At 39.1% G+C, this 16,402-nt stretch overlaps 1 protein-coding gene across 4 annotated transcripts in view; it reads right to left on the bottom strand.

Annotated features, from left to right (window-relative positions):
- The window catches only part of PRKDC (protein kinase, DNA-activated, catalytic subunit), a 74,169-nt gene that overhangs the window by 20,712 nt on the left and 37,055 nt on the right, over positions 1-16,402 (bottom strand). For all 4 annotated transcript variants that reach the window (XM_085537401.1, XM_085537400.1, XM_085537402.1 and 1 more), the window contains 15 exons: positions 15,579-15,722; positions 15,217-15,368; positions 14,521-14,652; positions 12,376-12,487; positions 11,026-11,150; positions 10,783-10,932; positions 10,171-10,344; positions 9,507-9,605; positions 8,643-8,853; positions 8,082-8,271; positions 7,523-7,738; positions 7,180-7,292; positions 5,067-5,198; positions 3,553-3,732; positions 314-522 (listed from right to left, as the gene is read on the bottom strand). In XM_085537401.1, the coding sequence (XP_085393527.1) occupies positions 314-522; positions 3,553-3,732; positions 5,067-5,198; positions 7,180-7,292; positions 7,523-7,738; positions 8,082-8,271; positions 8,643-8,853; positions 9,507-9,605; positions 10,171-10,344; positions 10,783-10,932; positions 11,026-11,150; positions 12,376-12,487; positions 14,521-14,652; positions 15,217-15,368; positions 15,579-15,722 (2,339 nt within the window). The remainder of the gene's footprint in view (positions 1-313; positions 523-3,552; positions 3,733-5,066; positions 5,199-7,179; positions 7,293-7,522; positions 7,739-8,081; positions 8,272-8,642; positions 8,854-9,506; positions 9,606-10,170; positions 10,345-10,782; positions 10,933-11,025; positions 11,151-12,375; positions 12,488-14,520; positions 14,653-15,216; positions 15,369-15,578; positions 15,723-16,402) is intronic.

Genomic DNA, 16,402 nt, shown 5'->3' with positions numbered 1-16,402 from the left:
ATATGTCATAAACACATCTGTAAGTAGACAAACATCATCTTGTAGGGGAACACCTGAACACTGGAAACTCCTGCAATTGCAAGATAGGATGTTTTGTTATGTTTTTAGCAGCATTAGTGTGGCAGCATTGCCAGGGTGCACATCTGTTAAGTCTAACTGCTCTAACAAAGACAGTCATTAACTGACAAGAAATTAAAAGCACATTCAATGCTAACAAAGGGAAAGACTAAGAAGAAATCTCAGGAGCTACAACGATGCAGCTCTTCACAAGGCAAACCTGACCAGGAATGATTTATCACGAGCAAGAATTTACTTAGCAAGCTCGAGCCATTTGACAACATCTGGGGGGAGCTCTGTCCTGCCGCGCATCCGCTTTGACGGGGGCTCCTCTGCAGGGGACAGTGCCATCAGGGCGTGCTCCAGAAGAAGGATGCCTACAGGCTGCTGTAGGCTTGCAAGGCAGCTCGCGCTCACGTTAGCTGAATCCAGCTCCAGCAGATCTCTGTGCTTGTAACTTATCTCCTGTAAAGACAAAACAAGTTGTCTACCTGGTCTAATTCATACTGTATAGATGCTGATAGCTACCTTTCACAGACCAGCCATCTACCTCTTTCTTACAGTGTGAGCTCTGAAAAGAGGCAGTAAATAGAAGCTCCCAACTCTGAGAAGTAAATAACTAAATAAATGGGAGTGCTTTTTTTTTGCCGTGTTGCTGCTCTTAGGACAACCCCTGCACTTCACCTGCCTCTCCGGTGTGAGGACTGAAGCTCCCTCACCAAAGGAAATTGGATGTAATGAGGAACAGTTGCTCTGCACATACAATTCGACCTGCAACAACTGACAGATCTTCCAGACAATTTTCTAAACAGAAACACACTGAAAGTGGCAGAGAGGAGACAAATGAACACATTCAGGGTCTGAATCTTCCTCTCTTTTTGCTGATAGTGCAAAGCCTGCTATCCTTTCCGTGACATACTGCACAGAGCATTCTTGTTACCCACCAATGTCTGATTAACCAAGATGCTTCCTAGCCACACACATACTATTTTAGCATCCTGAAGATTCTCATTAGACTCACTTATTGGTGCTCATCTGACCAGCCTGCTTTAAAAATAGGATTTCTGAGATCTTTACCCTTTTGAAGATCAGTTCAACTACAAAATAACCCTTTTATATGGATGAACCTTCCTGGCAACCTGAAGTTTCTTTGTAATACTTAAATCATTATTAATATCTTTGTCAGTATTGGCTATAAAGTAACAGATAAGTTTATTAGAGCCCCATATTTTTTTTTCCCTAAAGCCCAAAGGAAAGTTGCAATGATACCTTAAAATTGGGAAAGGAAAAGACTACAAGCAGGAAGAACAGGCATTAAAACTTTCATTACAGGAACAGCACAGAACTGTAGGAGAAAAACAAATGCTGGATTCTTGCAAGATGGTATGTGTGAGAAAACAGAATGAAAAACCATTACAGAGAAACTGCAGCACGAGACCGTGAGAACAACTCAGTTACACTGCTTTCGTAATGGTAACTGCCACAAAAATGCCAGAATATGAATCTGGCTTCAGCAAATTCATTACACACTTTGCATTGCTGAGACTCCCGCCAGTTCTATCTGTGCTCAATACAAGAGAGAAAAAGAACAGCTTCTTGTAGCTTCCTGTGTTGCAGACCATGTGGATCCCAATGAGGGGCCTGCATATGCTTCAAATGCTATTCAGGCAATTTCAACTACACGCCTCAGACATTCCTATGTAAGACACATATATACACAGATATCCCTCCTCTGCCAGCTCTTAGGGTTTATATCAGGGACACAATGCCAACTACACAGTCTAGAAAAAAAGCAAGAATAGCTGTGTTTAGGTAAAACTAAAAGCCCCTTATCAAGTACGCACAGGAAAAGTGCAATAACTGTGCAAATATCACAGTGTATCTGGAGAATAACCTCAAAATTCACAGACATCAACCCACATCAAAGGAGGTGACTGTACCACCGCTTATCTTCTAAAAGCAGACAGAACATTCTTTGCTTCACACAGTGCTTTCTGTCTCTTTTTCTGCACCATATGTTCAAGATAAGGAGGAATGACACCCAAGTCAGCCTGATGGCTGAAGTATTTCTATACAATTATATGTCCTTCAGATGCTAGGTATTTCTACAGAATCCATATAAACTTATGACATGGGTTTAGGCTCTTTCTCGGTATTTCAGCTGTTAATTTGTCCTAAAGTCTGACCCCAGAGCCCCATAGGCAACTCTAAGATTATCGCTGAAGATGGAAACAGCTCCTGTTATCATCACGTTACTCTTCTGATGGGATTTTAACCTGACCAAGAAGTCCAGAAAGTGAAACAACCACAAGGGAGTCACAGTGAAGCAGGCAGCCTTTCTGACACAAGCCAATATTTATTATGCTGCTTGTACACAGGAAGCAGAAACTCTGCTTCCAACTGGCCAAGCCAACTAAAGTGGCAACCTCCACACCATGTGCTCACTCTCTCTTCCTCTCCCAGCCCTCTCTCTCTCCTAAACAATATCAACTCTGTTCCACATTTGGAGAAAGACTTCCTCTCACAGTAATGCAGGATGCTCAAATACACAAGCTGAGCCTTGCCTTTGTGCTGCTGTTCTTTTTTGATTCAGCAGGGATGACTATGAGATGCTGTTATGAAGTTCTCATTTTTAACTGATAACTTACCTATTTTTTGAATGTTGATTTTCCATCTATTCAGGTAAAAAACAGAGCCTCACACAAAAGCATTTTTAATAGAGTATAACAAGAGAGCACAGCTCAACACAAATAATGGGAACGAGGGAATATGGCAAAAGGGAATATTAACAGATAGCTATTGTGCGATGCTGGCTCAAAAAATACCAAGACAGCCCAGAAATATCCCCACAGAATTTGACCTTTTATGCAGCTGCACAGAAGAAAGTAAACAACAAATTACACTTTCTCAGATGTGTAAATACAAGTACTTAGAAGCAGTTTGTCACTGTTTGAAAAGCTGTTCTGAACTAGATATTCCTCCTGTATTATGAAAGACATCTAATGTCAGAGTATTTAGATTTCCATAACAGAAAGAGGAAACTACTATTTTATACTCAAAAACTAAAAAAGATCGATAGATACAGCACTAAGATCAGCACAGATGACATAAAACATTAAATGCAGCAGCAGTGGTTATGTAACAGCACTTGGACAAGATTTTTTAATCTCTAAAACTTGGCGTAGAATATGATGTTGACAAATTATTCCAAGCCACCGTATTCTCATAGCATTAGAAGCACACAGAAACAAAGCAGAAAGGAGTGAGTTTACTTTTCAGTGATGGAGCTGTGGTGCACCCACTCAATCTTTGGCAGAAACAAGTCTTTCTCTAATGAGTGAAAATTGCTGGAAAGCTACCTTAGAAGACCTAATTGAAAAGGCTGCTGAAAATTAAGCAAGAGATGCTAAAAAGTAACATCTACCACTGGCTTTGCCACACACTGAGACAGAGATCTTACATTGCATTACGTTCATGTCACAGACTCAGATTTACCTGGATGCATGCAATGAATGGTGGGAAGTAAGAAACGCTTGTACTAAGGAAATGATTGAAGTCCTTCAGCAGCTTCTGGATGATGACTATTTTCTCCGAGGGCACTTTAGATTTTTTCAGCTCACAAAAAATTCCACCAAACAAACTGCTGAAAAGCTGCTTGGCAAACGTTGGATCTTTCTGTAAATCATAGGAAAAGCAACACAGTCACTGAACTTTGCTGGACACAGTAAGGTAATAATTACATTAAGAGATATTTTGCCCAGGGAGGTGGTTGAATCACCATCCCTGGTTGTGTTTAAGAGCTGTTTGGATGTGGTACTCAGGGATATGATTTAGTGTAGGGTTGTTAGAGTTAGGGTTCTGGTTAGGCTGCAGTTGGACTTGATGATCTTCAAGGTCATTTTCCAACCTGGGTAATTCTATGATTCTATGATATGAACCATCCTGCAGCCTAGTTCTTACACAGATACTATTTGGGAGTGGAAAAATTGCTCTGTTGTGCCCAGCATCTACACTTGCAATTATTTCAGACTTTCTGTACAACAAATTCAATCTGTATCTTAATTATTCTATATAAACCGGAAGACAATGTAGTTTTTGTGCCAGAGCATTGGTGGTCAGGGGAGAATTTACATTTTTCACATATTCACAATCTCTGCTACACGAATAAGACATTCAATATTATCTTATGGCCAGTGGAGTGGGCTTCAGGAAAAGTAAACAAAAAAATCCAGAAGTTATCAGCGTGTGAGAAAATCCAGCCCTGAACATTGGGGGAGCTGGTGGAGAGAGAGACATACATGCACATAGATGGTGCCAACAGAGATTTAAAGACGTTTCTTCTACCTAGAAACACACTTGCAACCCATACACTGGTCTATCACAGGACTGGAATTTGGCCTAACTCTTGATCTAATGTTCAGATAACTCAGGACTGCACTACTTCCCCCCTTCACACAGAAATAAGAGACCATCAGAAGGAATTAAATACAAAGATAATCAGGAATACCGTGACTTCTCAAACAGTGCAAAATATAAGTTCAGCATATAGTTTCTACTACTCCCAGATAAGAAAAGGAATATTGGATCAACTTTACTGACTCATCTAAGTCGAGTCCATCCACAGAACTTCACCCGTACTTTTACCACAGCACTGCAGCCATGTCAAAGAACAAAAATGACAGTTTTGTCATTATACAGTAAGATGTCCTTTCTCAACAATGTCTCTCAAACCACCATTCGTTTCTCAAGCCCAGGAACTCAGAGGCAACAGCAGCTGATATCTTAGATCCTCTATGTTCAACTGCTCAGGTGAGGCAACCTATAAGGCATCTTCTTTCATCACTGCACCAGCCTAGGGGCAGGAGAAACACTGTGCCTCAAAACAGGCTCTTTGAAAGCACATCATGGTGGCTGACAACAACATGATTTTGAAAGTAGCTGCTCAACTGCACTTCATTGTTCCTACTAAAACACGAAGCACCAAAATGGCATTTGAAAAGTAGTCAGACCTGGGCAAGGCCCTGTAGAGGGGCAATGAGGCTGCAGTGTTCAATCTGGATGTCGGGAAGGTCTCCTACACGGTAACTTCTATACAAAGTGACCTGGCCATCAGACTTCATCTTCAGCTCAGATTTCATCTCCTGAAATGCAATGCTCACGTTACAAAGTCATATGAATTAGAAAGAGCTGTATCTGGACACGACATCATAATCAAGAGTATTTTTAAAGTGTTTTATAAGCTTCTGCCATGATTATTAAACAAATTCTTTAAACGTGAAATATGGTTAAATGCAAAATAATCTTAGTCAGTTAAGAACTCCAAAGCCTCTTCCACAGAGTTACTTTAGCCATAACCTCTAATATTAATGTCCTGTAGTTCCTGCTTCCATACATGCAATACTGAAGTGCTTATTTTATTTATATATTTTCTTTTTAACATAGAATAATTACTATTGAAAACCAGTGAGCTATTACAGTGTAGTAAATTACTGCCTGCCAGCTGAGTCACACCATGCGATTAAATGAAGGCTCTCAGAGCCTGGCCAAACATGAGCAAAGTAACATGAGGTTGCTGAAGTGAATGTTTTATTTCACACAGTGGGATAGGAAGGGAAAGGAAGGAGGATGACTGGAAGAACTGCTTCCTAATGAAACTTAAACCAAACTGTAATAAAACTCTTGTAAACTAGTGGTTAAAAAGCTGTCTTGCCTGTTGCTGAGGCTTGAAGAAATACAATTAAATTAAATAAGAATTACTAATACATATATATAAAACCCATCTTTTATTTTTTCCTCTTTCCATAGCATGGACAGACTATAAAAGAAATGAGCAGTGATTTTAGAGCCTGGAACTTTACCTGTAACTCCTACCTTTACCAGTTAAACCAGCAGACAGTGGATGGACGCATACATTGAAACAATGGAAGAGGGAAAGAAAAGAAAGCTTGACTATTTTTAATTCTCTTTAAACCTTTTGGATGCCGTCACTTGAGACCATTCTTATTCTGTACAGCTTGAAAGGGATGATTTTCAAAAAACTTCTAAGAGAAACATCCTGAGAGAAAAATCAGAGCTTTCCTAAAGCCATCTCCAAATACTTTCTTGCTCAGGATCTCCTTTTTCCTGTTGACCTATCAGGTATGGCACTAACAATGCACAGAGATCCATATGTGTTTGGTTGCAATAGATCTCTTGGAAAGTGTAAGGGGTCTTGGCTACGCTTATGTTCTCCTCCAGTCTTCTGGTGTGGAACAGCAGATTTTTTTCATTTGTTTTTGGACTGTCATAGTGAACATCTTTTTTTCTTTACGGGTTCTTTCCCTTGCAGAGCAGGAGGAAATGGGAACTTTGGTCTACAAGTAAACAAACTGACAAAAATAGGTGTTTGTGTGGTACTTCCAGACACAGGTTCAACTTACACAGCTGTCTGCAGCTGCAAAGAATTACAAGTATGTCTCAAAAACTCTCAGTCCTGGGTTCCTTTGCTCTTGTTAAACTGCTATGATTTTTGGATGATAATACATGTTATTTTCGTCACACGAACCTTTGAAAAACTGCTACAGAGTCTGTTTAAACTAATCATGAATAGGTACTAACCAAGAAACTCATACAGTAACAATATTTAATAAATACTCAGTAAATATTTACTACTTACTGAGCTTACTTCAGATTAAAAGTCCTCAACAGTTCACATCAGCCCATTGGCTGCATCACATTTTTGAGTTTACCTTCAGACAATGGATAAGTTACTCCAACTACTTCAGTGGAGTATTCTTACTCCAGAGTTTCTAGTTTTTGGGATGACATACTTAGGGAGTTGGGATACTAGGACACTGGGAACACTTCCCTTTGCTACTAGGGATTCCATCACATAAAATCACTTTGTGCACACTGAGGGGAAGAACAGAAATGTTATCTAGCTCTATTCTTGCTCCTGTCAAGTATTATCATATACATCTAAGCACAAAAATAGGACAAATTTCAAATAAAACCTCTTAAAGCTCTTACAGTAAAAATCAGTACCTTACACCTACCCATTCTTCATACAATTACTTCTAGAGATAAGCAAAACTGCAGAAGGTACTGAGAGTCAAGGTTTTAAACTGAACTGAAATGACAAACCTTTTCTCTTTTTTGTTCAGCCACACCTTTTCTAGCATAAATCAGACTGACTTTCTCTTGGTCCTTCAAGAAACGCCTCCGCAGTCTTAAAATTTCTGCTCGTTCATCTATACCTGGGCATAAAATGGAACATCATTTCAGGATTCAGTTCTTTTGTCTCACAACACACAGTTTTAGTGCAATCCTAGTTTTCTGCCATACTTAGTGCAGCAATCAACACACACTCCTGGAAACCAGATCTGTAAAATCCAACTTCGGATAGAACAGTAAAAGACTGTCAGCCAAACAACTTGTAAATACAGCGAAAGTGTAATGTAGAAATGGCACTGTAAGGCCCACACACCTTTAGTTTTGCTGTCCACTTTATCTCCAGGTAAACTCAGCCTCTTTTTCCCAAAGTCTGGCCCCACAGGTTTAAAGGCTGCCTGTTTAAATTTTTCACTCCGCTTGTTAACTAACAGCATGGATGAAGACAACGACTCGGCAGAAGAAGGAACTGTGTACTCTGCCAAAGTGTCAATGCTGTTTCCAGTCAGCCAATTAAAAGAACTTCGACCACCTATAAAGAAAAAAAAAGTAGAAGAGTAACACATCAGCATAACCCAAATGTAAACTTCTATGAAGCATATCAATTCTCTCCTCTAAAAACATAATTCCCAGTGTTCATAAGCAGAACAGATTGCAAGAAACACTTTTACATTAGGCAGGACATTAAAAGTGTATCAGACCAATAAAAATGTGAATAAATCTTTTTCCACATTAAAAAATAAAAGCTCTCGAATACTAAGTATTAAGTTCATTTACACTTCTGCATTAAAAATTCACATGCAACAGGAATGAAAAGGATGGAATCATTCTTACAGTAAACAACAAAATTTCAGAGGCCCCAAGTCTGGACTTACTGATGTTCTGTGTAGGAGTAAATTCATATTGCCTTTGGGTAGCTCTCACTCGACCACCTATCGACCCAGAAATGGAAAGGGATCTTTCTTGTGATGAATTCCTGTTAGTAATCTGCGAAGCCTGAGTCTCCACAAATAAAGGTGTGAGCATGGTACTTCGGTAACGCCAACTGGAATCAATTACAAAATCCTATAAACACACACAAAAATTAATAAGAACATTAAGAGGGGAGGCTTTTTGCCTTTGAATGATGGGACAGCAGAGTGGAAGTACAGAATCTACAATATCATCCTAGAAGCACAGGCAAAACTTGGGTACTAAAAAATAAAAACACCACAAAAACACATAAACCCTCCCTATAGCTCAGCAAAAAAGCTTGCTGAAATTTGGACTGCTTAGCTCAAGACTGATTTATAAATTTACCATGCAAAACCCAGCACTGTTACAGGTGTTAACTATTAATTCCAAGAAATGCTCACAGTACTCTTCACTCCATTCTTGTCAAAGCAGCAGCTACATTAAGGACTGGAATTTGTAGCTAACACAATACAGCTGTTTACCTGAAATTTGCATTCAGACAGTGGGTGCTCAAATATTTTTCTGGAATAATCTGGGCTTTTGCTGGTCATTTCAAGCAGGAAATTTGTGATTAGACTCAAGTACTGCGTTTCAATCTTGGCAGAATATAAAGAACTTAACAACATCAGCATACGATCAGGAATATTTGCAGGTAATCTTGTCTCATCACTCCAAAAATTCCTAACAATTAATCTGTAACAATAAAAATAAGTAACTTAAATCCTTTTCTGCAAACAGAAAATGCAACATTACCACAAAACATCAATTCTGAATAAAACTATAACAAAACAATGTCAACAATTAAACCTTTCAAGCCATGCATCTTCCATTGAGTTACATGGACTTGCACATTCATCTCCCATGCTCTATGCCATTTAACTGATACTATAAAGGTTTGCTCAGAAAATATTTGTATTGTTTTTCCTCTCAAGAAGTGCCATGGGTTATTAAGCACAGAGATCTCCTATCTTCCACTTCAGTTAAAAAAAGTTAAAGACATTTGACATCCTCCAACACTGAATCTATTTGTGCATCTGTGTATAGCGAGGGCCTTGTACAAAAACCTTAGGATATTAATGAAGAATTAGGACCAACCCAGTGAAACAATTTCTCCATGGCTGAGAGATTTCCTGAAAAGTTCCGTGATTCACCATAATTCAATGTGAAGCTACGGGACACAACTGCATAAATTAACTCATTGCAGGAAAAGGAAGTAGCATTATCTTGATGTCATACTTTTGTATTAAAATATCTTAAAACATCTAATTACTGAATCTCATATTATAAACAAAGGAGGAAAAATGTAAGGACTTATTACTTCAGTTGTCATAACACTGTTTACTCACTGCAGTTCAGCATTCTCATCAATCAGTCCCTGAAGGAGGATTTCTTTTGCCAGTCCGAGCACTTCCTGAGAATCATCATCTGCCTGGCTTTCTGTATCACTGACATTAGGAGAAAAATGTCTCTTAGTGACTTCTCTCAAACAACTCATTAAAGAAAAAGCAAACAAGAGGATAAGGAACCCAACCAAGACAGAGGATACAACAGCACACTCCTTCAAGAACAGTCATACACGGTTTCTTAAGTCAAACAGAAAGAACATCCTCATATCACCAGACTGAAAAGGTCCAGATTATGTCAAAGTGCCTTAATGCATCTCCTGCCTACAATCAAATTTCTTTAGCATACGATTCTTACTACAGTTATAAACATTGCCAAAAGGGGAAAAAAATAATAATAATTAAAAAAAAGCAAGAGCATCAGACTAAGACTTTTTACACCACTGTGATGTGTTCCTGCAACATTCTGGTTCTGGGCTGAAATTCAGGTCCAAGTCTTTGTCCCTTACTTTAGATGAATAATTACCATGAAAAAGGTCTGAGGCAACACACAGGTGCTATTTGTTTGAGAACGAGAAAATCTCACACAGAAGGACATGAAGTTGGAAGACAGTGTTAACAAATGATTTCAAACCACTGAAAGAGAACAACTGCAGTGAATACATGCCTGTAATTGTCATAAATCCACATCAGAATATCATACATGCGCTGCCGACATATTACAGAAGGGTGAGAAATGAACCCTGTCACTCCAGGAAGAAGCTCTTTAAGTTCTGATGGTTTCAATGTAGACAGCATCTTGTATATTATATCCAAACAAACCCTTTGCCTTTCATCATCCCTAAAGATGAGAAAGGGAGAGAAAACAGAAATTAAAGATTACCACCTTGTTCTTCATTGCTACGCAGAGAAGATCAGCTCAGATTTTACCAATATCTGTTTTCATGTAAAGAGCTTCCGTAAATACTTTTGAGTTCAACCTAGAAGTAAGAATAAAACTAAAGCAATACATACTAAGGATGGAATTCACACACTAGTAAACAGGAGTTGATGTTTCACCTTAATGCCACACCGGTGGGTTTTTTTGTTTTTCACATTGAGTTAACTGTCTTATACTTAACACTCAGATTCCCTTTGCTCAAACAATGAGAGCAAATAAGCAAAACCAAACATGACCTTCAAATGCATCTTGAGGTATAAACTTCTGGTGGCCACCACAGACAATGTTATGAAAAAGCTCAGATTACTTATTCACACTTACAACCATGTGACCACTTACCTGTGTTTCATGATCTGGATGAAGTCTTTACTCTTTAACTGCAGATAGAGATCAGGTATTTCCTCTGCTCGGCACATAATTACTTCCAGACAGTAGTTTTTCATCACACCATGGAGTTTTGGTATCAAAAAGAATACAGCATTCATAAACCTTAACATGAACATAAGCCCATGAAGAAAAGCAAGATAGTTTCTATTACTCCTCTAGATCTAAAATGTATTCACCATGTAAGTAATGACATACCTGTCAGCGAGAGGAGGAAAATTCTTAACAACTTTATTCAAGCATATTATAAATTTATCCTGCTGGGTGTTCTGATGATGTTTTAATTGTTTTATGACACAATCATAGACTGGATCTTCAAGTATCTGAGGATTAGAAAGACAGCATGACATGCATAGCCATAAAACCCATAACCACATTAACAACACACAGTATTACTGCTGTACTGTTTGTGCCTACTGCACTTTGCTAGGTAGGATTCACCTGCTTCAAATTGACCTTGTGGTGCTTCACGGCTGCCATACAGTGATGCCTGGCTGAAACACAGCTGTTTCACAATGTCCTTCTCAGCTTCCTTTGGTTCTGAACAAAAATCTAAACTTTGAAATACAAGCTTATGTAAATAGTAACTATGGATTATGGCAGATTCTCAACTAGTGAATGTAAGAAAAGCATTTTTACTGAAGACTTTTAGGGAATGAAGCAGTAGGTTTCACTGAGCATCAAAGAAATTAGCTTTGAATAGGATAAAATATTTCAACCATCTTTATGTGGAACACTCCTTTTAATAGAACTTAAAAAACTGTGAGAGAGGAGGTTGCAGGAATTCAGTTTAGGAAATATGCTCTAGAAACTGTAAAAGAAAAAACAGAATGCAATTTAGTGGGGAATAATGCAGAAACATCCTGCAAGATCGAGTAATAATCCACCAAGCCAATTACTTAGTATTTCTGTAGTAGCAGCTGCAGAATGTTATTTAGGAGTTCACAAGCCTGGCAGCACTGTCTTTTTCCCCTCCCCCTCACATACATCCCAGTATATATCCATCATTAGCTCTTAGAGTATACATTGCCTATTGCTTCTGAAAGCAGTCAGTGGACTTCTCTTGTGCAAAAATCTGCTTAATTTCTTTCTGAACCTGCTGATGCCACTTACCTCCAGAATCCCATGTGATAACTAACAGTTCTGTAAAGAGATACTTCTAGTATCTGTCTCAAACTGATTTCTATGAACATCAAGCAATATCTCTTGGTGCCAGTACTATAAAATTCAGTGAGTAACGGGTCTGCCTGCATTCATTTCATCCACCCTCTAGAAAATAAGTGGATTAGTTATCCACAAGAGCTCTAAAAGCCCAAAATTCAATACAGTAGCCTTGAACCTTACATCAAAACTTGCCAGTTACTAAACGTCCTCAGATACAGATGTTCAAAATGTAGCCCCAAACCTCCCAACTTTCAATTTTCTCTTTTAACCAAAAAACAATAAAAACAAGAAATTCCAAAACTCTAAAGTGTACACAACAGTGTTGCTGAATCGCAGGAACATATTTAAGACAGCAATGGTCACACACTTAATACGGTTACTTACATTCTGTCTCTCAGCGATATATTGAAGAGCAAGTCCCAACACTTCTGCTGCAGCTGCATAAACTTCTTTGTACCTTAATAAGCCCATGTTACTGATCAGAGCCTGAAAATACCTAGCACAAAAAGCAAATGTGTTACAAGCCACCACTCCAGCACTTGATTTCACATTGAAAAACTTTTGAGCTGTCTAACAGCACAGTGACTACTTTTAGAAGAGATCAATATGGCACAATACTAATTTCTACCTACAGAGTCTCAAACCATTGCTTTGGCAGTTCCTGACTTTGTTAATTCCCATGAAACTACAGTCATAGAATCACAGAATTACTCAGGTTGGAAAAGACCTTGAAGATCATCAAGTCCAAACACAGCCTAACCAGTATCCTAACTCTAAAAAACCCCTGCTAAATCATATACCTAAGCACCACATCCAAACGGCTCTTAAACACATACAAGGACTCAGCGACCTCCCTGGAGAGCCTATTCCAGTGTTTAACAACCCTTACTGTAAGGAAGTGTTTCCTAACATCCAACCTAACTTACCTTGGCACAACATGAGGCCATTTCCCCTTGTCCTGTCAGCTGTCACCAGTGAGAAGAGACTTGCCCCGCTCTCACTGTAAGCACCTTTCAGATACTGGAAGAGAGCAATAAGGTCTCCCCCGAGCCTCCTTTTCCCCAGACTAAACAGCCCCAGCTCTCCTCGTAGGGCTGATTTTCCAAGCCCTTCACAAGCCTCGTTGCCCTTCTCTAGACCTGCTCCAGAACCTCCATGTCCTTTTTGTCCTGAGGTGCCCAAAACTGAACACAGTACTCGAAGTGAGGCCTCATCAATGCTGAGTACAGGGGCAGGATGACTTCCCTAGTCCTGCTCACCACACCATTCCTGATACAAGCCAGGATGCCACTGTCCCTCTTGTCCACCTGGGCACACTGCTGGCTCATATTCAGCCAACTGTCTATCAGTACACCAAGATCCCTTTCCGTCAGGCAGTTTTCCAGCCACTCCTCCCCAAGCCTGTAGGGTTGCCTGGGGTTGTTGTGACCAAAATGCAGGACCCGACACTTGGTCCATCGACCCAGTCTATCCAGGTCCCTCTGTAGTGCCCTTCTTCCCTCTGGCACATCAGCACTCCCTCCCAACTTGGTGTTGTCTGCAAACTTACTGAGGGTGCACTCAATCCCCTCATCAAGATCATCAATGAAGATGTTAAACAGAAGCGGCCCCAGCACTGAGCCCTGGGGAACACCAGTCGTGACCAGCCACCAACTGGATTCAACTCCATTGACCACAACTCTTTGGGCCAGTGCTTCACCCAGCAAAGCGTACACCTGTCCATTGTCAGTGATATCAGGCAAAGAAGGCATTAGATGTCTCTGCTTTATGCGCGTCCCTACTTATGAGGTGACCAATCTCATCAAGTAATGGACCAATGCTACCTCTGGTCTTTCTTTTGCAGTTAACATATTTAAAGAAGCCCTTCTTGCTGCTGGCCAGCGTCCACTCTAATTGAGCTTTGGCCACACACATTTTCTCCCTACTATAGCAACCAGTATTTCTGCAGTCCTCCCATGTTGCCTGATCTTGTTTCCAGTGGCCATACACATCCTTCTTCCACCTAAGCTCTAGAAGAAGTTTGCTCAGCCAAGTCAATGTACTGATCTGTCTGCTTAACTTTTGACACTGATACTTAAAAAGTGACCAGCATTGACAAATCCCACTGGCTTCAAAAGCAGTTCCTCAGGGCATCTTATCAACTAGTTCCCAAGCAGCCTAAAGTCTGCACTTCCCATATCCAGGGTTAAAATTCTGATGGTAGTGTTCCTCTTATCACCTCAACAACTTCATGGCAATATGGACAAGATAGTTTTGTAGGTAAAGCAGTGACTGGCATCTATCTCTGTTTACAAGCAACAAATTGAAGAGGGCACATTTCCTAGCTGGTTCCCTTAGTACCTGTACTAAGATGGTATCACCAACTTTACAGATAAAAAAAGCACTGTGACAGACTATAGCAAATGGATGATGGGTCAAAAAGTTCCCAACAAATGAACAACATGACTCTGATGTTTTATGCTGACAAGTTAAGAGTTGCTCTCTAAAGCTTCTAAGAAAATTTGTTATTCAAAGAGATGCATTTCTCACCTGATGCGATCTATTTCACACTTCAGGTCAAAGGGAGGTAAATTGTTAGCTAGAACAATTCCCAGCAACTGAATTCCCACTGAGTTGTCCTTCGTATCAGGATCTCCACTAGAAAACTTCTCAAATATTAAGCTGTTGGATAAAAATATAAATTATATCTATCTATCTATCTATATGACAAACCCCAAATCACTCAATCACTTTCTTAGTACGTGTATATTCACACACAGAACCCAAAAACTCTACAGAAAACAAGTGCACACACATACACACAGACATACACACGTATATTCTTCCAGCAAAAAAAAGGTAAAAAGCAGAAGTAAAAACTAGCTTCAGTGAAGAAGACTTTGGAGATTCAAGATTGTCAACCTGCAAAAATACTCCAGAAGCAGATCAGATCAAAAGCCTGACTTAAAATGCACTAATATTCAGTAATAATATATTTAAAATGAAAAGTAAGACTTTTTAAAGATAACTCTTGTTTTTGTTGCTTGTTGTAATTCTCTATGTGCTTTCTCTCTTTGTTTTAAGAAATTATTTCTCAGCCTTTGGAGAGTTCAGCTCTGAAGTTTTACTGTTAGTTCTGGGGACAAAAAATTTACAGTTGTGGCTGAATTTGCTTTGTTACCTGCTTTGATAACACTCAACTCATACTACTGAGATACTAACAAAATAAAGTTCCACACTGCCTACCTGTAAGGTATGGAGAGACAGTTCTTCCAACACTCTATAACTGTCTTTATGATTTCCAGATTGTGTCTGAACACAGCTCGTTTCTGATGAAAGGCATTCTTCATCAAGAATTCAAGCAATCTATTAGCCAAAATCTCATCCTTAACATTTCCCTACAATGAATGGAAGCAAAAAGAAATATAGTGACTCCAAAATAAAGACACATGTTCTGCTTTTTTCAAATAAATAAGCTACTATTAAAGTTAGTATCTAAACGAAACAGTGGACCGATACAGAAAATGATTAGAAGTGCATAAGAATAAACTCACTCATTTATTAACTAGTCATTAGAATAGCAAAACATCATTTTTACATTTCCTTACTTTGGGAGTAGCTACACTCGTCCAGGAAAGAACAGTAACTGCTATTTCCACTACCATATAATGAATCCCTTCACCTCCGTTATTGCCAGATACAACAAGCTGCAGCATCGGACCAAGCCATTGCTTTGCATAAGGTCGGAAAACCTTTGGGAAGGGAGAAAATAAATAAATAAATAAATGGAAATAAAAAACAACATACGGAGTATCCAATTATTTAATAACCTGTTCAATAATTAATACAAGGGAGACTGCTAAATCAATTTCTTATCATTTCACACTATGTTAAACAAAATGCTAACAAAAAACCCCAACAAATTTAAAGTTCCCTTAAAAATGAAAGGCCTTCCTAACTATATTCCTCACTTCTGCTTAAAAGAAGCACCTTACACAGACCTTGATGTGAAGCTGTAATTATTTCAGTAGTGCCCCCATCATACAGTTCTGTAGGAGCACTTCATGCAGCAAAACTGTCCCTATAGAATTTGAATGAGTGTGCCACTCACCTGCTCTTCCAAATCTCTATTTCAGACTGTTTTACTGAGAAAGCATGATTAAGTGACTGTTAAAGCTTCTTGAATTAATTCTGAAATCCAGTTTTGTATTTTGGATTCAGAATATTTCAAACACTATTCTTTAAAAGAAGTGTCTGAAATAGGATTAGAAATATTAGAGAACGTTTTTCTTCTAGCAAAGACACATTCCATCACGTTATACCTTTCTGCAACTAGAGCATCATTTAGCTCCACGGGTATCCAGAAGACTCATCTGTGGCCATTAAAAAACACACTGTATTTATTCCTACAAAGCTGGCAAACAATCAACCA

The sequence above is a fragment of the Coturnix japonica genome, chromosome 2 (assembly GCF_054131305.1).
Source record: "Coturnix japonica strain WE chromosome 2, WE-NBRP24, whole genome shotgun sequence".
NCBI lineage: Eukaryota > Metazoa > Chordata > Aves > Galliformes > Phasianidae > Coturnix > Coturnix japonica.
This window is presented reverse-complemented; position numbering and strand designations above follow the sequence as displayed.